We start from the raw sequence: 26,515 nt of genomic DNA, 5'->3' as shown, positions 1-26,515 counted from the left end.
GGTCAGACAGAGGGTGTGTTTCCCATGAGCTGGTGTTGGTGACATAGTTAGCATGTTGGATAACGTTATGTCAGGCAATGGGAACAAACCTATTATCTGTCTTAGTGCTGGTGGAAATGACATCGGGAATGGTAGGAGACAGGAGCTGCTGGATAAGTATAGGTCAACCATAGAAGTAGCCATATCAAAGGGGAGGATCCCAGTTATATGTAGCATCTTACTTAGAAGGGGAGTGGGCAATGAATGGATGTCTAGGACAATTGGTATAAATTGCTGGTTAGACAGGTACTGCAAGGAGCTTGCAAGCATAATATGTATGCAAGGGATGGGGTTCATCTCTCTGGAGCAGGAGTGGTTGCATTAGCCAACTCGATTGAGGGGGTCATTGATGCCTTGTCTAGGACTTTAAACTGATAGATTATAGAGGTATGGGTATTTGTGGGAAACAATCAGGCTCCAGCACTAGGGATGAAAACAGCAGATATAACCAAGACACCTCAGGAATATGTTTAAAAGACATTATTCAAAATAAAGTTGCTAGTAAATGCAAATTAACTGATCAACAAACAAAGAGAGATAGTAGAGGGCAACGAGTAACTAGCTCCCTTAAGGTTTACTATACAAATAGTAGGAGTCTAAGAAATAAGATAGATGAGCTAAGATTACTTGCAAGTGCAGAAAATATAGATATTATTGCTATAACAGAGACCTGGTTCAACTTGGAAGATAGAGAAAGGCCCTCTGAATGCAACATACAGGGTTATAAACTATTCCACACTGATAGGGTCAACAGGAAAGGTTGGTGGAGTGGTGATGTATGTCAGAGATAATTTAAATTGTTGTATTAGACAAGATATAATATCAGAAAATCGAACACAGAATCTGTTTGGCTACAGTTTCTCGAGGGTCGTGAAAAGTTAATTTTAGGTGTGATATATAGGTCCTCGAACCTTGACAGGGAGTGCATTAAGCTGTTATGGGACGAAATTCATAAGGCAATTAGATATGAGTATGTTGTGTTAATGGGAGATTTTAACTTTAGACAAATTGATTGTAACAATGTGACAGGAAATCTTGAGTCTAGTGACTTTCTTGATACGGTTCAGGATTGCTTTTTAAAACAGATTGTGACAGAACCAACTAGAGTAAACAATCTATTTGACTTGGTTCTTGCCAACAAAGAACCACTAGTTAATAATCTTGAGGAAAATGATGAGCTTGGGGAAAGTGATCACAAATTACTTAGTTTCAATATATCATGGAGTTACCCGGATAACTGCAATCAATTCTCTGTCCCAGACTTTTGCTTGGTTGATTTCATGGGACTGAAAAACTACCTGGGTGGGCTAAATTAGGATGTCCTGACTATGGGTCAGGTAGGTGATCTTGGTTGCCAATATGACGTTTTTCAGAGCATAGTTCTAGCTGCCCGGACAACTTTTGTTCCGAGTAGGGAAATTAGATCTAACAAAAATTATCCCAAATGGATGAACAATAGATTAAAACATCTCATTGGTCAAAAGAGAGGCATATATAGGCGTATCAAAAGAGGGGATGGGCAGTTAAGTAATCAATATATTCAATTAAAGAGAGAAATAAAAAAAAGAAATAAAAAAAGCAAAAAGAGATTATGAGGCTAAGGTCGAAAGGGATTCGAAGACTAACCCAAAAGGGTTCTTTCAGGTATAAAGAAGTAAGATTAGGGACAAGATTGGCCCACTTAAGAGTAACTCTGGTCAGATCACTGACAGTGATAAGGATATGTTGAAATTTTCAATTCTTACTTCCTCTCAGGTTTTGCTCAGGAAGATACTAACGAAATTCCAGAAATAATAGATTATGTAGAACAGGACGATAATAAACTATACACGACTGCGGTAACTAGTGACATGGTCCTCAGACAAATAGAGAAACTAAAACCTAACAAATCCCCAGGCCCTGATGAACTGTTTGCAAGGGTGTTAAAGGAATGTAAAGAGGAACTTTGCATACCTTTGGCTAATCTTTTTAACATATCACTACAAACTGGCATAGTGCCTGATAAGTGGAAAATGACAAATGTAATACCTATTTACAAGGCAAGTGACAGGTCCTTAGCTTCGAACTATAGATCAATACGCCTTACCTCCATAGTGGGAAAATTTATTGAATCAATAATTGCCGAAGCAATTCGCAGCTATCTCGAAAGGCATAAATTGATTAATGAGTCTCAACACGGTTTTACAAAGGGGCGTTCCTGTCTTAGGAATTTACTAACTTTCTTCACTAAGGTGTTTGAGGAGGTAGATCGTGATATGAATATGATATTGTGTATTTGGACTCCAGTAAGGCTTTCAATAGAGTTCCACATCTGAGGCTATTGAGGAAACGTAAAGCACACGGAACAGAGGGAGAAATTTTTTCCCTGGTTGAGGCATGGTTGACGAAAAGACAGCAGAGAGTTTGCATAAATGGGGAGAAATCAGAATGGGGGCACGTCACAAGCGGTGTTCCTCAGGGGTCAGTGTTGGGCCCGTTGTTGTTCACAATCTACATGAACGACATAGATGAGGGAATAAATAGCGACATAAGCAAATTTGCTGATGACACCAAAATAGGCCGTCCAATTCATTCTAATGAGGACATTAGAGCACTCCAGGATGATTTGAATAGACTGATGCAGTGGTCAGAGAAGTTGTAGATTTAGTTTAATATAGACAAATGCAAAGTTCTAAATGTTGGACAGGAAAATAACCATGCCACATATAAACTAAACAATTTAAATCTTAATATTACGGATTGCGAAAAGGATTCAGGAGTTCTGGTTAGTAGTAATCTAAAACCAAGACAACAGTCCATTAATGTTCACAATAAAGCTAACAGAATTCTTGGCTTCATAGCAAGAAGTATAAATAATAGAAGTCCTCAGGTTGTTCTTCAACTCTATATATCTTTGGTTAGGCCTCATTTAGGTTATGCTGCACAGTTTTGGTCACCGTATTACAGAATGGATATAAATGCACTGGAAAATGTACAAAGGAGGATGACAAAGTTGATCCCATGTATCAGAAATCTTCCCTATGAGGATAGACTGAGGGCCCTTAATCTGCACTCTCTAGAAAGGCGTATAATTAGGGGGGATATGATTGAGGTGTATAAATGGAAAACAGGAATTAATAAAGGGGATGTAAACAGCGTACTAAAAATATCTAACATAGACAGGACTCGCAGCAATGGCTTCAAATTGAAAAAAATCATATTCAGGAAGGATATAGGAAAGTACTGGTTTGGTAATAGAGTTGTGGATGAGTGGAACAAACTCCCGAGTACAGTCATAGACGCTAAGACGTTGTGTAGTTTTAAAAATAAGTTGGATAAATACATGAGTGGGTGTGAGTGGGTATGAGCTGGACCTGACTAGCTTGTGCTACTAGGTTGGATGCACTTCTCCTCCCTTAAGTGACGGGTCTGACCTCACTAGGTCCAGGCATTGGCTTAAGCCGGTGGGAGAATTGGAGCTGCCCCGCATAGGCCAGTAGGCCTGTTGCCGTGTTCCTTCTTTCTTATGTTCTTATAGACTGCACATAATTTACAGATTGTACATAATCTACTGGACATCACACTTTGCTGTGTAGTGGTCAAAGTTCCCCAATGAAAAACCCTCAAATTCCTCCCAGGGGGGAGAATCGCCCCCTGGTTGAGAACCCCTGCCTTAAGAACTCACCTAATAGAAGCTTACAGTCAGACATTCTTGAGAAAAAAATCTCAATAAAGCACACTAGAGGCCAATATTCTTTGAATACAAGCCGCCTGCAAATTTTGAATTCAGTGAACATTCTTTGGAACAATAGTTTTCGAAAATTCTTATCAATAACTGAAAACAACTAATGTGTTATTACTACCAATGTTCTTTATAACGATAAGCTGAGAATAACAACATTCTTGAGATACAGAATTTCGAAAGATACAATTATTAGAGACCAAATGCAATATCTAGAGAGAAAAATCATGGTATATCTCAACAATAGTCTGTTTATATTCTAAATAAATTTTTAAACTGACATCACCACCTCTAACATTCAACACCACCACCCACATCACCACCTCTAGCACTCAACACCTCCACCCACATGACCACCTCTAGCACTCAACTCCACCACCCACATGACCACCTCTAGCACTCAACACCACCACCCACATCACCACCGTTAGCACTGAACACACCACCCACATGACCACATCTAGCACTCAACTCCACCACCCACATGACCACCTCTAGCACTCAACACCACCACCACCCACATGACCACCTCTAGCACACAACACCACCACCACCCACATGACCACCTCTAGCACTCAACACCACCACCCACATCACCACCTCTAGCACTGAACACACCACCCACATGACCACCTCTAGCACTCAACACCACCACCCACATGACCACCTCTAACATTCAACACCACCACCCACATGACCACCTCTAGCACTCAACACCACCACCACCCACATGACCACCTCTAGCACTCAACACCACCACCACCCACATGACCACCTCTAGCACTCAACACCACCACCACCCACATGACCACCTCTAGCACTCAACACACCACCCACATCCCCACCTCTAGCACTCAACACCACCACCACCCACATGACCACCTCTAGCACTCAACACCACCACCACCCACATCACCACCTCTAGCACTCAACACACCACCCACATCACCACCTCTAGCACTCAACACACCACCCACATCACCACCTCTAGCACTCATCAGCACCACCACCCACATGACCACCTCTAGCACACAACAGCACCACCACCCACATGACCACCTTTAGCACACAACAGCACCACCACCCACATCACCACCTCTAGCACACAACAGCACCACCACCCACATCACCACCTCTAGCACTCAACACCACCACCACCCACATCACCACCTCTAGCACACAACACACCACCCACATCCCCACCTCTAGCACTCAACACCACCACCACCCACATGACCACCTCTAGCACTCAACACCACCACCCACATGACCACCTCTAGCACTCAACACCACCACCACCCACATCCCCACCTCTAGCACTCAACACACCACCCACATCCCCACCTCTAGCACTCAACACCACCACCACCCACATCCCCACCTCTAGCACTCAACACACCACCACCCACATCACCCACCTCTAGCACTCAACACACACCCACCATTCCCAGATCACCACCTCTAACACTCAACACCACCACCACCCACATCACCACCTCTAACACTCAACACCACCACCACCCACATCACCACCTCTAGCACTCAACACCACCACCACCCACATCACCACCTCTAGCACTCAACACACCACCCACATCCCCACCTCTAGCACTCAACAGCACCACCACCCACATCCCCACCTCTAGCACTCAACACACCACCCACATCCCCACCACTAGCACTCAACACCACCACCACCCACATCCCCACCTCTAGCACTCAACAACACCACCACCCACATGACCACCTCTAGCACTCAACAGCACCACCACCCTCATCACCACCTCTAGCACTCAACAGCACCACCACCCACATCACCACCTCTAGCACACAACAGCACCACCACCCACATCACCACCTCTAGCACTCATCAGCACCACCACCCACCTCACCACCTCTAGCACACAACAGCACCACCACCCACATGACCACCTCTAGCACACAACAGCACCACCACCCACATCACCACCTCTAGCACTCAACACCACCACCACCCATATGACCACCTCTAGCACTCAACACCACCACCACCCACATCACCACCTCTAGCACTCAACACCACCACCACCCAGATCACCACCTCTAGCACTCAACACCACAACCACCCACATCACCACCTCTAGCATTCAACACCACCACCACCCAGATCACCACCTCTAACTCTCAACACCACCACCACCCACATCACCACCTCTAGCACACAACAACACCACCACCCACATCACCACCTCTAGCACACAACAACACCACCACGCACATCACCACCTCTAGCACTCAACAGCACCACCACCCACATCACCACCTTTAGCACACAACAGCACCACCACCCACATCACCACCTCTAGCACACAACAACACCACCACCCACATCACCACCTCTAGCACACAACAACACCACCACCCACATCACCACCTCTAGCACTCAACTCCACCACAAATCACATCAACACCTCTCGCACTCAACACCACTAACCACATCACCGCCTCTGGCACTCAACACCACTAACCACATCACCGCCTCTAGCACTCAACACCACTAACCACATCACCACCTCTAGCACTCAACACCACCACCACCCACATCGCCACCTCTAGAACTCAACACCACCACAACCACCACCACCCAGATCACCACCTCTAGCACTCAACACCACCACCACCCACATCGCCACCTCTAGAACTCAACACCACCACCACCACCACCACCCAGATCACCACCTCTAGCACTCAACACCACCACCACCCAGATCACCACCTCTAGCACTGAACACCACCACCACCCAGATCACCATCTCTAGCACTGAACACCACCACCATTCAGATCACCACCTCTAACACTCAACACCACCACCACCCAGATCACCACCTCTAACACTCAACACCACCACCACCCAGATCACCACCTCTAACACTCAACACCACCACCACCCACATCACCACTTCTAGCACTCAACACCACCACCCAGATCACCACCTCTAACACTCAACACCACCACCATTCAGATCACCACCTCTAACACTCAACACCACCACCACCCAGATCACCACCTCTAGCACTCAACACCACCACCACCCAGATCACCACCTCTAACACTCAACACCACCACCACCCAGATCACCACCTCTAGCACTCAACACCACCACCATTCAGATCACCACCTCTAACACTCAACACCACCACCACCCAGATCACCACCTCTAGCACTCAACACCACCACCACCCAGATCACCACCTCTAACACTCAACACCACCACCACCCACATCACCACCTCTAGCACTCAACACCACCACCACCCAGATCACCACCTCTAGCACTCAACACCACCACCATTCAGATCACCACCTCTAGCACTCAACACCACCACCACCCAGATCACCACCTCTAGCACTCAACACCACCACCATTCAGATCACCACCTCTAGCACTCAACACCACCACCATTCAGATCACCACCTCTAACACTCAACACCACCACCATTCAGATCACCACCTCTAACACTCAACACCACCACTACCCACATCACCACCTCTAACTCTCAACACCACAACCACCCAGATCACCACCTCTAGCATTCAACACCACCACCACCCAGATCACCACCTCTAGCTCTCAACACCACCACCACCCACATCACCACCTCTAGCACTCAACACCACCACCACCCACATCACCACCTCTAGCACTCAACACCACCACCACCCACATCACCACCTCTAACACTCAACACCACCACCACCCAGATCACCACCTCTAACATTCAACACCACCACCACCCAGATCACCACCTCTAACATTCAACACCACCACCACCCAGATCACCACCTCTAACACTCAACACCACCACCACCCAGATCACCACCTCTAACACTCAACACCACCACCACCCACATCACCACCTCTAACACTCAACACCACCACCACCCAGATCACCACCTCTAACACTCAACACCACCACCACCCACATCACCACCTCTAACACTCAACACCACCACCACCCAGATCACCACCTCTAACAACACCACCACCACCCAGATCACCACCTCAACACCACCACCACCCAGATCACCACCTCTAACACTCAACACCACCACCACCCAGATCACCACCTCTAACACTCAACACCACCACCACCCAGATCACCACCTCTAACACTCAACACCACCACCACCCAGATCACCACCTCTAACACTCAACACCACCACCACCCAGATCACCACCTCTAACATTCAACACCACCACCACCCAGATCACCACCTCTAACACTCAACACCACCACCACCCAGATCACCACCTCTAACACTCAACACCACCACCACCCACATCACCACCTCTAACACTCAACACCACCACCACCCAGATCACCACCTCTAGCACTCAACACCACCACCACCCAGATCACCACCTCTAACACTCAACACCACCACCACCCAGATCACCACCTCTAGCATTCAACACCACCACCACCCACATCACCACCTCTAACACTCAACACCACCACCACCCAGATCACCACCTCTAACATTCAACACCACCACCACCCACATCACCAGATCAACACCACCACCATTCAGATCACCACCTCTAGCATTCAACACCACCACCACCCAGATCACCACCTCTAGCATTCAACACCACCACCACCCAGATCACCACCTCTAGCATTCAACACCACCACCACCCAGATCACCACCTCTAGCATTCAACACCACCACCACCCAGATCACCACCTCTAGCATTCAACACCACCACCACCCAGATCACCACCTCTAGCATTCAACACCACCACCACCCAGATCACCACCTCTAGCATTCAACACCACCACCACCCAGATCACCACCTCTAACATTCAACACCACCACCACCCAGATCACCACCTCTAACATTCAACACCACCACCACCCAGATCACCACCTCTAGCATTCAACACCACCACCACCCACATCACCACCTCTAGCATTCAACACCACCACCACCCAGATCACCACCTCTAGCACTCAACACCACCACCACCCAGATCACCACCTCTAGCATTCAACACCACCACCACCCAGTTCACCACCTCTAGCATTCAACACTACCACCACCTAGATCACCACCTCTAGCATTCAACACCGCCTCTAGCATTCAACACCACCACCACCCAGATCACCATCTCTAGCATTCAACACCACAACCACCCAGATCACCACCTCTAACATTCAACACCACCACCACCCAGATCACCACTAACATCTAACTCTCAACACCACCACCACCCAGATCACCACCTCTAACATTCAACACCACCACCACCCAGATCACCACCTCTAGCATTCAACACCACCACCACCCAGATCACCACCTCTAACATTCAACACCACCACCACCCAGATCACCACCTCTAACATTCAACACCACCACCACCCAGATCACCACCTCTAGCATTCAACACCACCACCACCCAGATCACCACCTCTAACATTCAACACCACCACCACCCAGATCACCACCTCTAACATTCAACACCACCACCACCCAGATCACCACCTCTAACATTCAACACCACCACCACCCAGATCACCACCTCTAACATTCAACACCACCACCACCCAGATCACCACCTCTAACATTCAACACCACCACCACCCACATCACCACCTCTAACATTCAACACCACCACCACCCAGATCACCACCTCTAACATTCAACACCACCACCACCCAGATCACCACCTCTAACATTCAACACCACCACCACCCACATCACCACCTCTAACATTCAACACCACCACCACCCACATCACCACCTCTAACATTCAACACCACCACCACCCAGATCACCACCTCTAACATTCAACACCACCACCACCCACATCACCACCTCTAACATTCAACACCACCACCACCCAGATCACCACCTCTAACATTCAACACCACCACCACCCAGATCACCACCTCTAACATTCAACACCACCACCACCCACATCACCACCTCTAACATTCAACACCACCACCACCCACATCACCACCTCTAACATTCAACACCACCACCACCCAGATCACCACCTCTAACATTCAACACCACCACCACCCACATCACCACCTCTAACATTCAACACCACCACCACCCAGATCACCACCTCTAACATTCAACACCACCACCACCCACATCACCACCTCTAACATTCAACACCACCACCACCCACATCACCACCTCTAACATTCAACACCACCACCACCCACATCACCACCTCTAACATTCAACACCACCACCACCCAGATCACCGCCTCTAACATTCAACACCACCACCACCCAGATCACCACCTCTAACATTCAACACCACCACCACCACCCAGATCACCACCTCTAACATTCAACACCACCACCACCCAGATCACCACCTCTAACATTCAACACCACCACCCACATCACCTCTACTCCTCGTCCTTGTACCACTCATCAACACCCCCATATCGTATCATTCATTATGTATCTTTACAGTGATTTGTGGATATAACTGTACGTAGTAACTACATCTACCGTGTAGTTATTTACTATAGACCACCATTCATTGTTACTGTATCACTCTTCTATATAACATCAGAGCTTGTGATAGTGTTATGACTCGTGCAACATTCTTGATGACTTAGCTCACAAAATGTATACTTTCTCTGTTAGGTATCGCTTTTATTCACTTGTTTCAGGTTATCAGTATCAAGTTCTTTGTTGATTTTATCATCATACATGTATGGTCATTTTAACAAATCTTTGCATTAACAACTAACTTTGTTAATCCTTACGATTGATTTAAAGAAATCATGCAGAGGTCTTCAAATTATTTCAATAAAATATGGTATTTTCTTGAGTACATGAGCTCTTGTGTTTGCTTACATACTCTTGCAATATTGTTACTCTTGCAATATTGTTACTCTTGTTACTGGGATGTTACAGTGTTGGGAAACTTGAGTGTGTAATTCTTTGGACTGAAACAAACTGATTTTCTTATCATTATTACAGTCCCTTTGTGCTGATAAAATGACCAACTTTATTAATAATGTAACGGCGGGTTCTTAATACATGCGTTTCCACGTTTGTGTCTCACTGTCTTCTCACAATTAAGAGAACAATTTTGAAAGTCTGTGTCAGGCATGAAGTGTCTTACTGAGCGATGCCTCAAACAGCCTGACTCAGTATTTTGGGTTTTATTGTGCCCATATTTAGTAAAGACATCCCTGCTTGGAAATATCTAAGATCTGATATCCGTCTGCTATCTTCTAACGACCAGATATCACTTTCCTTATGATGATCTATCTTGTACCAGCTATCAGATATAACTTAATCGTGACTATCTACCATCTTCCATTAACCACATATCGTTTCTACGTGATTATCAACCTCCTTCCTACTGTCATTTACACATAAATATCTACAGACTTCCCACAATCAGATATTACTTACAAGGGATTTTCCAGCAGTCATGTTTCACTTACAAATACAGTCTTCCATTTTCCAACTCTGAAAGAGTGAAAAACTAGCCAGCAGTATAGATTTAAAAGCAAAGATCCAGAAGGTTTATTCACCGCCTGAAGACCTCTGATACTGGCAGTGTGTGGTTCAATTATCCATAAGGAGAAACGTGCGGATTTTTTTTTTCTTTTTTTGCCTCTGATGAAGATAAACAAATTTTTGTTGTTGGTTGGATAATGAGAGTTTATAACCTGTCAAGGGCAGTGAGGTCATTATGGCTGTACGGTAACATTTTCACCGTTAGACAAGGACATTTTAATCACATTATAGACCTTAAACTCCCAGCATACATACAGGAATCTTCACGACAGAGCCAAAGCTGTCGTTCACGAGGCATTTGCCGGGTGTGCCACAGGGAATGTGCACTCAATCCCACATCTGGCAACATCCGTGCACACAATAGATGCCTAGGCTCCAGGAGAGCTCCAAATGAGAACAACCAACAGCCTCCCCCAGCAGACAGGGCTGACAGCTACCGTGACTTCACCTCTACAGAGGACCTCAAATCTGCAATCAAATTAACATCCACCAGGACTCTGACACACATCCCCAAAGCAGCTCGCCCTCAAGCTGCTAGCAAATTCACTGACCTTCTGAAGAAAGTCAACGATGCTCCTTCAAACAACAGCTCCTGGCATAACTTGCTGCTTTTTGGCAATGCCTGTTTGGCTGTCCCACCAAGGAGGGACAAGTCACTAGCAACACATGTTATTAGGGCAATAAATGCATTCCCAAGGGATGACAACCTCGTCCGTCTCCCCCCTAGGGCGACAAACACCCGCCGGGCAAATGCCAACAACAGGACACCCGACACCTCAAAAATCAGAGCCCAAATTAGCAAAAAAATAGAAGAGGGTAATACTATTGGAGCCTTGAGACTTATAACCAGTGAGGATACCATCGCTCCCAAGGACGTCAGCACGGCGCAAGCTCTGAAGGACAAACATCCACCCAGGGCTCCCAGTACCAACATTGACCTCCCTGACATTGCAGCAGGCGAAGAACATCTAACCTTACAGGATGCTGATGTGTATAAAGCTGCTATGTCATTTCCACAGGGTTCAGCAGGAGGTTTCACCGGTTTAAGGCCTCAACACTTAAAACAAATACTCAATCCAGCACTTGGTGAGGTTTCAGAGAGGCTGCTGTCTGAACTCACCAAATTTTCCAACCTGTGCCTGGCTGGCGGTGTCCCAGAGCCCATCAGACCCTTTTTCTTTGGTGCCTCATTGTGTGCCCTCCGGAAAAAGGATGGCGGAATCAGGCCCATTGCAGTGGGTAACACCCTTCGGCGCCTAGTCGCCAAGGCTGCAGTAAGAAGGGTGAGTCAAGAGGCTGCTGCAATGCTGAAACCAACTCAGCTCGGTTTCGGCGTTCAACAGGGCTGTGAAGCAGCTGCCCACGCAGCACGAGTATATATCAAAAACATGTCCTATGAAAAAGCCTTGGTCAAATTGGACTTTGCCAATGCTTTCAACTCAGTCAGAAGGGATGCTGCTCTCCAAGCAGTTTATAGAAACTTCCCTTCCCTTTATCCCTTCATAGAATCGTGTTATAGTGTGACTTCCAAACTATTGTTTGGGGACCATGAAATTGACTCGTGTGAGGGCGTGCAACAGGGGGACCCTCTCGCCCCCTTTCTATTTTGTTTGGTCATCAAGGAAGTCACGGAGGCACTCTCCAGCGAGCTCAATATCTGGTTCCTGGACGACGGTACCCTAGCTGGCACAACAGAATCTCTCCTGGAGGACATCAGTAAAATTAAAGACATGGGAGAAAGCCTGGGACTCTCTTTAAACCCCACCAAATGTGAAATAGTTTCTACCAATCAACAGTTGATCCAGAATATTAGTACCGTTTTACCAGGAGCACGAGCCATTGATCCAGCCAATAGCACTCTCCTCGGTGCTCCTCTTGGGTCCAATGCCATCGATCTGATCCTAGGAAAAAAAGTCTCAGACCTCCGGACGATGGAAAGCAGGATGAAAGACATTGACACACACGATGCCTTCTACCTACTCACCAGGTGCCTGTCAACCCCAAAACTTACCTATTTTCTGAGATGCTCCCCAGCCTTCAGCAGTCCAAAACTCAAGGAATATGACTCTCTCCTGAAGGCCATGCTAGAGAGTGTATTGAATCTTTCCCTTGACGATGGACAGTGGTTGCAAGCCTCACTTCCGGTCAGGCTTGGAGGGCTAGGAGTACGCAGATCCTCCCAGATTGCTCTACCAGCTTTCCTATCCTCTTCCATTGCATCAAACGAGTTGATAAGACAAATTCTTCCTGACACCCTCAGTGACTCAGCAGGAATAGAAGACCCTAGCTATGTCAGTGCCATCACCGAATGGGAGACTCTTGCTGCTCCAGCACCAAACCCTAGTGCAGCACTGGCTCACAAACAGTCAAGCTGGGATAGCCCAATTGCTGAAAAGGTGCTTGCCAACATGCTCAGGGCTGCAACATCAGATAGGGAGATTGCCCGTCTCCAGGCTGTGAGTGCACCTCACTCCGGGGACTTCCTCCAAACAGTTCCCATATCGGCAATGGGAACGCGACTCGACCCTAAGACCCTCCGTATTGCAGTGGCTCTGCGCCTTGCTGCCCCAATTCACACAGAATATATGTGTATTTGCGGCGAAGTGCAAGCAGACCAATACGGTCTACATGGTCTTAACTGTTCCAAAACCAAGGGCTGGCATGCAAGACACAATGAGGTCAACGACATCATTAAGAGAACCCTTGCTACAGCTGGATGCCCTGCCGAGAGGGAGCCACGATCACTTGCAGCAAACAATACCCACAACCCAGCAAACCGCCCCGACGGGATCACCATCTATCCTTGGAAGAATGGCAAGCTCTTAGCATGGGACTATACCTGTGTGTCCACACTGGCTGAAACCTATATCCATCACAGTGTGGGGCGACAGGGAGGAGCTGCTGACCACAGGGAGGAGTACAAGATCAGCAAGTACAGGGACATTAGCCAACAGTATCAATTTGTCCCAGTGGGATCAGAGACCTTGGGATCATGGGGAAAAAATGCCACACGTTTCCTTAAAGAATTGGGTTCCAGACTCATCGACACCACCAGGGACCCAAGGGCAGCCACTTTCATGTTCCAGCGCCTCAGCGTCGCCATCCAGAGGGGAAATGCTTGCTGCATACTTGGTTCACGTCCAGCCTCGGAGGAGCTGGAGGAAATTCATCATCTTTGATACATTGTGCCATTGTATTCATGTTTATGTTTTTTTCTGTAAATGTATTTTGTTTATTAATAAAGGTTCACTTAGAATATAAATATAGGGGGTGGTAGGAGAAGAAAATATTCAAACAGCTCCGGGGAGAACCTTGAGTTTTCCCTGAGGTACGTTTATTGTCTTCTCTGAGGATGAGGGTCCCCATTCCAGCTATAGAGGTGGTACTTCCCTATATTTTTTTATAAAAAAAATATATATTATATATATATATATATTATATATATATATTATATATATATATATATATTATATATATATATATATATATATATATGCAAGGAATTCGCGAGAGCAGGCGAAATATACACAAACACTGATCTCTGGCTGAAGGAGACTCGAACCTGGCTGGCTGCCTTGGATCAAACGTGTAGCGCAAGCTACACGCCAAGGTATTTTGTCCAGTGTGGGTAGATTGGTAAAGCAATGCGTCCCTTGTCCTAAGGTTCGTAGGTTCGAGTCTCCTTCAGCCAGAGATCAGTGTTTATATATATATATATATATATATATATATATATATATATATATATATATATATATATATATATATATATATATATATATATATATATATATATATATATTGCTATGTTAACACATCGGCCGTTTCCCACCAAGGCAGGGTGGCCCGAAAAAGAAAAAAAAAGCTTTCATCATCAATCACTCCATCACTGTCCTGCCAGAGGGGTGCTTTACACTACAGTTATAAAACTGCAACATTAACACCCCTCCTTCAGAGTGCAGACATTGTACTTCCCATCTCCAGGACTCAAGTCCGGTCTGCTGTTTTCCTGAATCCCTTCATAAATATTACCCTGCACGTCAAGTCCTGAAAACCATTTGTCTCCATTCGCTTCTAACACTCTCACGCACGCTTGCTGTAAGTCCAAGCCCCTTTCACACAAAACCGTCTTTATCCCCTCCCTCCAGCCCTTTCTAGGCCGGCCCCTACCACGCCTTCCCTCCACCACAGATTTATGTACACTCGAAGTGATTCTGTTTTGTTCCATTCTCTCTACATGTCCGAACCACCTCAACAACCCTTCCTCAGCCCTCTGTATAATAGTTTTCGTAATCCTGCACCTCCTAATTTCCAAACTACGAATTATTTGCATTATATTCACACCACACATTGCCCTCGGATACAACATCTCCACTGCCTCCAGCCTTCTCCTTATTGCAACATTCAACACCTATGCTTTGCACCCATATAAGAGCGTTGGTATAGTTATACTCTCATGCATTCCATTCTTTGCTTCCACGGACAAAGTTCTTTGTCTCCACAGATTCCTCAGTGCATCACTCACCTTTTTCACCTCGTCAGTTCTATGATTCACCTCACGTCCACTCCTGAATATCTGAATACATTCACCTCCTCCATCTTTTTTCCCTCCAATCTGATATCCAGTCTTTCGTTCCTATTTTTTTTATTATTCTCATCCACCAACCTCTGCAACATCTCTTCAGAATCTACCAAAAGCACAGTGTTATCAGCAAAGTGCAACTGTGACAACTCTCACTCTGTGTTAGATTCATTACCTTACCATGAAAACTTGGTTGATATGCCTTCTCTTCTTAAGACTTTTAATATCAAAGTTGTATTTAAAAGTCTTGATACAGTAAAAAACTTTTGATAAAGAATTCCCCCGAAAATGCTGATGGATGTGTCTATAAGATTCCTTGTAAAATTTGCGATAAAGTTTATTACGGTCAAACTGGTAAAACTCTCGAACTAAGATTAAAACAACATAAATATAGCATTAGAACTGGACAAGAGTCCAATGCTCTATTTATTCATGTGAGAGATTTTAACCATCCAATTGATTTTCAAAAAGTTGAGAAAATTGTATCAAGCAAGTCCATGGTCGACAGGAATATAATTGAATTTTGTTTCATCAAAGGCAGTTTTGAAAATACTATGAATATTTCCTTTGGTTTATATAAATTAGATCCATTTATAATTAATAGAATTTGGGAAGAATTTAATAATACACTGGACAAATAATAAATCTTAATTCTTGGGTAGAACAGTTTGTTTATGTGTTGCATGAAGGACCTGTCTAGTTGGGCCAGCGGGCCTGCTGCAGTGTTCTCTTTCTTTTGAGTCGCGCGTCAGGTGTTTCTTTGTTGTGGGATGTGATAGTGAGGTGTGGTCTAGACCCTTTATACGCCTTCCTTTGATGCATTGCTTTTATTTTTCCTTGATAATGTGAGTAGTCACGAAAGTGTTTTGTGATTTCATTATTCTTTCACAGTGGTTCTTTTGCACACACACACACACACACACACACACACACACACACACACACACACACACACACACACACACACACACACACACACACACACACACTCACAGACACACCCTCACAGACACACTCGCAATACAACAGGCCTAGTATCTAATCGACATGTGCCTAGGACAAAATGGTAACTAACTCACACACACACATATATATATATATATATATATATATATATATATATATATATATATATATATATATATATATATATATATATATATATATATATATATATATATATATATATATATATATGCAAAACAACCACTGTGAAAGAATAGAGAAATTCCAAGCGCATTCGTGACTACTCAGGTATATAAAGGGTCTAGATCACACTTCACCATCACATCCCACAACAAAGCAACACCTGACGCGCGACTGATAAGAAAGGGAACACTGCAGCAGGCCTGCTGGCCCAACTAGACAGGTCTTTCACACAACCAACAAACAAACTATTCTACCCAAGAATTAATAATTTTAAAATTTATTATTTGTCCAATTTATTATTAAATTCTTCCCAAATTCTATTAATTATAAATGGATCTAATTTATATAAACCAAAGGAAATATTCATATTATTGTCAAAACTGCTTTTTATGAAACAAGATTCAATTATATTTCTGTCGACCATGGACTTGCTTGATACAACTTTCTCAACTTTTTGAAAATCAATTGGATGGCTAAAATCTCTCACATGAATAAATAGAGCATTGGAATCTTGTCCAGTTCTAATGCTATATTTATGTTGTTTTAATCTTAGTTCGAGATTTTTACCAGTTTGACCGTAATAAACTTTATAGCAAATTTTACAAGGAATCTTATAGACACATCCGTCAGCATTTTGGGGGGAATTCTTTATCAAAAGTTTTTTTTTACTGTATCAAGATTTTTAAATACAACTTTGATATTAAAAGTCTTAAGAAGAGAAGGCATATCAACCAAGTTTTCATGGTAAGGGAGAACCAACATATTTTTAGTTGAATAAGGCTGGCTGTTCCTTTTTGAATTGTAAAAAGTATTTCTAGCAGTTTTAAAAGATTTATCAGTTACGTTTCTTGGGCATTTCAAATCTTTAGCTATTTCATAAATTTTGGATATTTCTTCATCTATGAACTCTGGACTACAAATACGTAAAGCTCTCAAAAACATTGACGAGAAAGCAGACAGTTTGACTCTATCTTGATGTGAAGAATAATAGTGGACATAGGAACAGTTATTTGTAGGTTTTCTGTAAATTTTAAATTTGAATTCATTATTACTCTTAATAATTAAAACATCTAGAAAAGGCAATGAGTTATTTTCTTCAAACTCAACAGTAAAGTTTATAGAATGGGCTAATTTGCCAAGGAAATGGTGTATATCTACATTCTTGGGCATAAGACACAAAATATCATCAACATATCTGAACCGTTTAGCTCTATTAGGGAGGATTGTGTTAAGCAACCTTGTTTCAAAAAAATCCATGTATAGGTTACTAAGAACAGGTGAAAGAGGATTTCCCATTGCCATACCAAACTTCTGAGTGCAAAACTTATCATTAAATACAAATTTTGCATCAACAGTTCAAAGTTTAGCAAGTTTAATGATAGTAGGAACTGACAATGGTAAATCATAATTAACTCATTGCCTTTTCTAGATGTTTTAATTATTAAGAGTAATAATGAATTTAATCTTAAAATTTACAGAAAACCTACAAACAACTGTTCCTATGTCCACTATTATTCTTCACATCTGTTTTCTCATCAATGTTTTTGAGAGCTTTACGTATTTGTAGTCCAGAGTTCATAGATGAAGAAATATCCAAAATTTTGAAATATATAAAGATTTGAAATATCCAAGAAACGTAATTGATAAATTATATATATATATATATATATATATATATATATATATATATATATATATATATATATATATATATATATATATATATATATATATATATATATATATATATATATATATATATATATATATATATATATATATATATACTATATATATATATATATATATATATATATATATATATATATATATATATATATATATATATATATATATATATATATATATATATATATATATATATATATATATATATATATGGTATTTCTTTACTGGAGGTTCAAAGGTTAGATTTATGGACAGGTGTGTGTATGTGTGTGTGTGTGTGTGTGTATGTGTGTATGTGTGTGTGTGTGTGTGTGTATGTGACTTTTATGAGCTAAGTGCCATCATGCAATATAATATTAACACTGATGAAACTACAACTTCTACTACTACTAGAGTAAATCACAGAACGTGTTGGGATTGAACCATGGCAAGTGAGTCCTAAAACTCACAGTCCAGTATGTTAACTACTGTGCCAGTTGACTCTAATAAATATCATCCAACTTCCACAGGGAAGTTAACATGGGCCACCATTGTGACGACAAATGCAGGCTTATACAGATGAATCCTCCACCAGGGTGGCTGCGGTGTGCTCTAGCTCAAGTCACTTCAAAGCCGCCATCATGACTCACGAAATCATAATAAATGCCTGCATCTGTGGTCACAGTGGTGGCTCATGCTATCCTTCCTACGGTGAATAGAATTATACCTAGTTGGATGAATCATATGATATCCAACTGGTCCAGCAGTTAACGCACTGGCCTGTGAGCTCTAAGACAAATATTTATAATACCAGCCACTACAGTAACCAATAATAATAATAATAATAATAATAATAATAATAATAATAATAATAATAATAATAATAATAATAATAATAATAATAATAATAATAATAATAATAATAATAATAGGGACAACAGCTGAGAGTATTTAGTTTTGCATTTTTATTCTCTTTCTCTTATGCTGCCTGGTTCATACCTCCTCTCTGTGCCTAATTCACCGTCTTGAACTCTCAGGCAGACCCGGGTTGGTTAATCCATTATTCTCCCGTGGAGGACCCAGAGACGGGTCTGGAAACTGCGGTCTTGGGTCTGCGCTTTGCGCTTCGGCCCAGACTACTGCGTCGGAGCGGCAGCGTCTCCGTCAAGTGCACGGCTTCCATTTTCAACGTCTACTTCCGGAGCACTGAAGCCTCAGTCACTGCTGATGTTCCCTTCCACGCATCCATCATGGAGGGTCGAGCTGCCGCCGCAGCCTCCGCCGCCCGAGGTACGTGGTGGGTGGAGGTGGGCTGGTCGACTTTGCTAATGGGGTGGGTTAGTATGTGGTGGGCTGGAGATGGGGTCGTTATCTTTCTTACATGTGAATATCCGTGTTTACATTTGTGCAATATTAGGATGATCCATATTAATATAGGAACTGATACCTTTTTGATTGCTCTAGGATGTCCAGAAAGTGTGACCAGTGTCCTAACAGTGATGATATCACTGGTCCTGCTGCTCCCGAGTCCCTCGGACATCCTCCTCATACCATGAAGCTCCAGATCCAAGCCGTAGGAAACGCTAATGACTGCTTGTAGATTCGTGTTCTCAGCTGCAATAAATCCTCAGCTGTCTCTGGCAAGACCTTGGACATGTACGTCATATCAGGAGACGACTTATGTTTGGCGTCCGCCCCAACCCAGTTCTATTGTCAGACAGAAGTAAAGATGTTTATGTCTTTCTAACGATTGTGTCGCTAGTGGAAACGACACAAACGTTAGAAAGACATAAAAATCTTCACGTAACTGCGTGTTGTATCCCCTGGGGATGTAAAACATATGTGTACTTTTATTATATATTTTGATAATTGTATAAAAATGGATGTGAAATACTTTTCTGCAGATATATGAGCTCTCAGACCGACATTCAGAAGTTATTGTTTATTTTTTAGGCGTTAGACGCTAAAGTTTTAAATTAGATTTTGTTAAAGTCTTAATGCTTTGTCATGTTGGTAACTTGAACAAAAGCGTTACTCGGGTGTTACCAAAACGTTACTAATATAGGTTACAGTGTTTATGCTTATAATACAGACCTCCACAACATAAGTCACTGAAGCCACAAGTTACAAACGGTGATGCAACAAGACACAGACTTCAGATGTTTTGCAATTCGTGAACTTACGAACTAAATTATTCAGGTATATTACTGATTGTAGTTGTATTCTTACTTGAAGCCTCTACCCATTTTTGATACACTAGTGTGAGTCATACAAGATGTATAATTTCAAATACATTTTCCTTCTCTTTGATCGTGACTGTTTTAGTGAAAAATTAGGATGTATTTATATAGAATGCGCACCAAGTCAACGAATATTTTTTGAGAGGCCTACTGTCCAATAGGCGTAATCTCTATGTAATAATCATATATTTTCAACAGTGTGAGCGTTTTCTTCCTTTGACACGATTGCAAAGAAATCAGGGAACGGGTGGGGGTTGAACCCATGGCGAATGAGTTCTGATACTCACCGACAAGTGCACTGATTCACTCGCCCTGAATCAGGGCGAGTGAATCAAACTGAGTTCAAACTGACCTGTGAGTTTGAGGACACACTCACCCTGGGTTCACTCTGACCTGTGAGTTTAATTACTCACTCGCCCTTAGTTCAAACCACCACCCGGTCCCTGATTTGATTTTCTCCCTAACTTAGAATTTTTAATTATGTTAATCCAAATTAAGGTATGACGCTCTGAGCTCTTTCACTACATTAAAACCAACGTAAAAAATGACGATCTACGTTGTTTTTCACACATAATATCCAGAAATTTTATATATAATATTAATTATCCAAGAAGCATGTACACCGGGAGGTGTATGTCGAAATGATTGTAACCCGCCGGGTTCGATTCCCGGCGGGGTAGAAACCTGTGGTAGAAACATTTCGACGCGTTTCTTTACACCTGTTGTCCTGTTCACCTATCAACAAGTAGGTATCTGGATGTTAGTCGACTGGTGTGGGTCGCATCCTGGGGGACAAGTTTTAGGACCCCAATGGAAATAAGACAGACATCCTCGATGACGCACTGACTTTCTTGGGTTACCCTGGGTGGCTAACCCTGCTGGGTTAAAAATCCGATGGAAATTTTATCTTATATACATGCTGAGAGTGTACTTCAAACTGCTGGTAGATGGGCTACGAGCAGCCAACTAATTATCACGTCTATAATATGTTTTATGTTATATAAAGCGTTGGTTTATTGTTTAGAAGGAAGTGTTGAGGACAAGTGGAGTGACTAAAGAAGAATAAGGTAGGACACAGTAACTGGTAAAATAATTCTTAACCCGGACTTAAGAGCTCTGAGAGGCTTGTGACGACGTTTCCGTCCTACATGGGCTGGTGTGACTTGTAAATGGTCCAAACCTGTCCGAAACGTTGTCATAATCTTCTCTCTCCTATCTACTGGTTATTTGTGTATTGTAACAGTAATTATGTGAAGCCAAACACCTTGCCAGTTTGAGGATTTTGAAGACGACGTAATTTTTCTGAATGTTTTGAAAGTGGCTTCAGTAGCTAGAGGGGCTTAAATAAATGTTTAGTCACGAATTTATTACGTTTTTATGTAATGAAATGCGAGTACATTTCTATAATGTATTTATGAAACAAAAAAATAGCATAATTAATGGTGTGTATAATTAAAAGTATTCAAAATAATGCCTTTTTTAACCTTAGAAGTATTAACTGCATCAGAGTCATCTTGGTTGTTTTTTTTGCATACACTTATGCAAATAATATTGAAATAGCTTCGTGTTATCACTTTGTACGAGCTTCAGAATCATTACTGAAATTTTAACGTTTTACCATTAAGTTTAACATGCCATTTTTGAGGAGGTAATTCGTGTATCACTACATTCTCTTATTGGCACTCACGTATTGGTGGTTGCTTGGGTCAAGTCTACCTTGTTAGATGAGTGGTGGAACACCTAGAAAGAAACAAGCTAATAAACGACAACCAGCACGGTTTCAGGGAAGGAAACCCTGTGTCACAAACCTACTGGAGTTTTATGATAAGATGACAAGAGAGGGAGAAAGAGAGGGAGAAAGAGAGGGGTGGATAGACTTCATTTTCTTGGAATGCAAGAAAGCCTTTGCCACAGAGATTAGCGAAAAGCTAGAGGAACAATCATTGCAATGGATCAAAGAATACTTGACAGGGAGGAAACAACGAGTGACGGTAGGTGAACAGGTGTCAGAGTGGGCGCCTGTGACGAGAGGAGTTTCACAAGAGTCAGTTCTAGGCCGTTGCTCTTCCTGTTATACTTGAATGACAGAAGGGATAGATTCAGAAGTATCCCTATTTGCTGATGATGTGAAGCTAATGCGGAGAATTCAAGTGGACGAGGACCAGTTAGAACTACAAAGGGATCTGGACAGGGTGCGTGACTGGTGCAGTAACTGGCTCCTGGAGTTTAACTCCACCAAGTGCAATGTCATGAAGTTTGGGAAAGGTCAAAGGAGACCGTGGACAGAGTACAAGCTAGGGGAGCAAAAACTGAAAATCTCACTCAATGGAAGCGAACTTGGGGTGAGTAAAATACCGAGCACATCTCTCGAGGCGCATTTCAACCAAATAACTACTGCGGCAAATGGGCGCCTGGCAAACCTAAGAATATCAGTTCGACACCTTAGCAAGGAATCTTTCACGACTGTATACCATGTACGTCAGACCTATATTTGAGTATGCAGCACCAATATGGAACCCACACCAGGTCAAGTACGTCAAGAAACTAGAGAAAGTGGAAAGATCGGCAACAAGACTAGTATCCGTGTTTAGAAGAGGAGAGGTTAAGGAAAATCGACCTGACGACATTGTAGGATAGGAGGGATAGGAAGGACATGATAACAACATAAAATATTGAGAGGCATTAACATGGTGGATAGGGACAGAATATTTCTGACATGAGACACAACAATAAGAGGTCACAGCTGGAATATGAAAACTCATGTGAGCCACAAGGATGTTAGAAAGTATTTCTTCAGTTACAGAATTGTCCAGAGGTGGAAATATCTGGAGAGTGAAGTAGGGGAAGCAGGATCCATATATAGCTTTAAGAAGAGGTACGATGCAGGGAGAGAGTGGATCTAATATAGATAAATATTTAGCAATAATTTATTACCAATTATCGCCTTTATTAGTGTTATTAAGTGTTTGAAAGATTTGATCAGTTAATTAGGCTAAGAGTTAGAAATGTATCGGATATCCACATCCGCGCAACATCCACAAAATTTCTTGCATCCGCATCCGCATCCGTATCCGCATTTTACTGTAAACAGATATCCGCATCCGCAAAATAAATAAGACATCCTCATACACATTCTCATCCATGGATATCTAAATTTTCACATCCGATACATCTCTCCTAAGAGTAGATGTATAAATGTTGGGAAGAGTTTTGGGATAACACCGTGAGGTACTGAGCTAGCACCAGTAACACCATAAGGTTCTGAGCTAACACCAGTAACACCGTGAGGTACTGAGCTAGCACCAGTAACACCATAAGGTTCTGAGCTAGCACCAGTAACACCATGAGGTACTGAGCTAGCACCAATAACACTGTGAGGTGTGATGAATGGTTTGAAAAACCGACGAGTTGAAGATTGAGACACTTATGCAACATATGGGAATCTTTATTCAGGAAACGTTTCGCCACACAGTGGCTTCATCAGTCCAATACAAAGAGGAAGGCGTAAGGAGAGGAGTAGAATGAGGTAATCAGTCCCTCAGCCTGGAGTCGATGTGTTCAGTCCATCAAGATTGATGGACTGAACACATCGACTCCAGGCTGAGGGACTGATTACCTCATACTCCTAATCTCCTTACGCCTTCCTCTTTGTATTGGACTGATGAAGCCACTGTGTGGCGAAACGTTTCCTGAATAAAGATTCCCATATGCTGCATAAGTGTCTCAATCTTCAACACTGTGAGGTACTGAGCTAGCACCAGTAACACCATGCGGTACTGAGCTAGCACCAATATCACAATGAGGTACTGAGCTAGCACCAATAACACCATGAGGCACTAAGCTAGCACCAATAACACCATCAGGTACTGAGCTAGCACCAATAACACCCTGAGGTACTGAGCTAGCACCAATAACACCATGAGGCACTAAGCTAGCACCAATAACACCATGAGGCACTAAGCTAGCACCAATAACACCATCAGGTACTGAGCTAGCACCAATAACACCCTGAGGTACTGAGCTAGCACCAGTAACACCATGAGGCACTAAGCTAGCACCAATAACACCATGAGGCACTAAGCTAGCACCAATAACACCATCAGGTACTGAGCTAGCACCAATAACACCCTGAGGTACTGAGCTAGCACCAATAACACCATGAGGCACTAAGCTAGCACCAATAACACCATAAGGTATTGAGCTAGCACCAATAACACCCTGAGGTACTGAGCTAGCACCAATAACACCATGAGGCACTAAGCTAGCACCAATAACACCATGAGGTACTGAGCTAGCACCAATAACACCAAGAAGTACTGAGCTAGCACCAATAACACCATCAGGTACTGAGCTAGCACCAATAACACCCTGAGGTACTGAGCTAGCACCAATAACACCATGAGGCACTAAGCTAGCACCAATAACACCATGAGGTACTGAGCTAGCACCAATAACACCATGAGGCACTAAGCTAACACCAATAACAACATAAGGTACTGAGCTAACAAAGAAGTACATAAGGAACTGAGCTAGCACCAATAACACCATGAGGTACTGAGCTAGCACCAATAACACCATTAGGAACTGAGCTAGCACCAATAACACCATAAGGTACTGAGCTAGCACCAATAACACCCTGAGGTACTGAGCTAGCACCAATAACACCATGAGGTACTTAGCTAGCACCAACAATAGAGGCATATTTTATACACTAATGCATAAAGGCATAACTTACTTGAAGCTGCTTCATGTTCTTCAACCTGTGACGCTCCAGCTACTGAATCTACCAGAATTTCTAGTTAAGCTAACTCTACCTGCATGTTTTAGAGGAAGGCCAACACTGATTTAGAAGATACAAAGTTGTGGTCCCTGATGCCGGGTTGAGGTGTGGTCGGCCACATTTCTGAGAGGCTGCTATATCATCTTCTCTTCATTACCACTAGTTCTCAACACCTCGTGTGTGCACAGTTTGGGACAGTCTTGTACCCTGTACGCTCTTTACGTTTTGTATATAAGTCTCTTTATGGGCAACAGAGTGTATTTCTTTAGAAATTCCTGACCATTTCGAGGCGTTCTCATCACCTGCTCGTAGGCTGAAGGACTATTTGTTTCATATATTTCTGTTATGCCCATCCATTGCGCTGATAAAGCCAATGGATGGCGCAATGTCTGCAACATATCCAGAAGTTGTACATGTGTCTAATTCACTGTGGTGAATTTGAGCGATTATCACAAAACTGAACAAGACTCTCCTCACCCTCCTGCTTCCTCACCTCTCCCTCCTGCTTCCTCACCTCTCCCTCCTGCTTCCTCACCCCTCCCTCCTGCTTCCTCACCTCTCCCTCCTGCTTCCTCACCGTTCCCTCCTGCTTCCATTCCTCTCCCTCCTGCTTCCTCACCTCTCCCTCTTGCTTCCTCACCTCTCCCTCCTCCTTCCTCACCTCTCCATCCTGCTTCCTCACCTCTCCCTCCTGCTTCCTCACCCCTCCCTCCTGCTTCTCCTCTCCCTCCTGCTTCTTCACCTCTCCCTCTTGCTTCCTCACCTCTCCCTCCTCCTTCCTCACCTC

The 26,515-nt window shown here is 43.4% G+C and overlaps 1 protein-coding gene across 3 annotated transcripts in view; it reads left to right on the top strand.

Moving 5' to 3' along the window:
- Positions 1-21,187, top strand: part of LOC128689969 (uncharacterized) — a 124,345-nt gene extending 103,158 nt beyond the window's left edge. For all 3 annotated transcript variants that reach the window (XR_008407235.2, XM_070088697.1, XM_053778434.2), the window contains exons 4-5: positions 19,746-19,998; positions 20,173-21,187. Coding sequence is in view for 2 of the 3 variants with exons in the window: in XM_070088697.1 (XP_069944798.1) it covers positions 19,746-19,998; positions 20,173-20,264 (345 nt within the window). In the remaining variant the exon portion in view is untranslated. The remainder of the gene's footprint in view (positions 1-19,745; positions 19,999-20,172) is intronic.
- The last annotated feature ends 5,328 nt before the right edge of the window (positions 21,188-26,515 follow it).

The sequence above is a fragment of the Cherax quadricarinatus genome, chromosome 25, assembly GCF_038502225.1.
Source record: "Cherax quadricarinatus isolate ZL_2023a chromosome 25, ASM3850222v1, whole genome shotgun sequence".
Taxonomy (NCBI): Eukaryota; Metazoa; Arthropoda; class Malacostraca; order Decapoda; family Parastacidae; genus Cherax; species Cherax quadricarinatus.
Note: the sequence above shows the minus strand (reverse complement) of the source record. Positions and strands in the feature narration are given on the sequence as shown.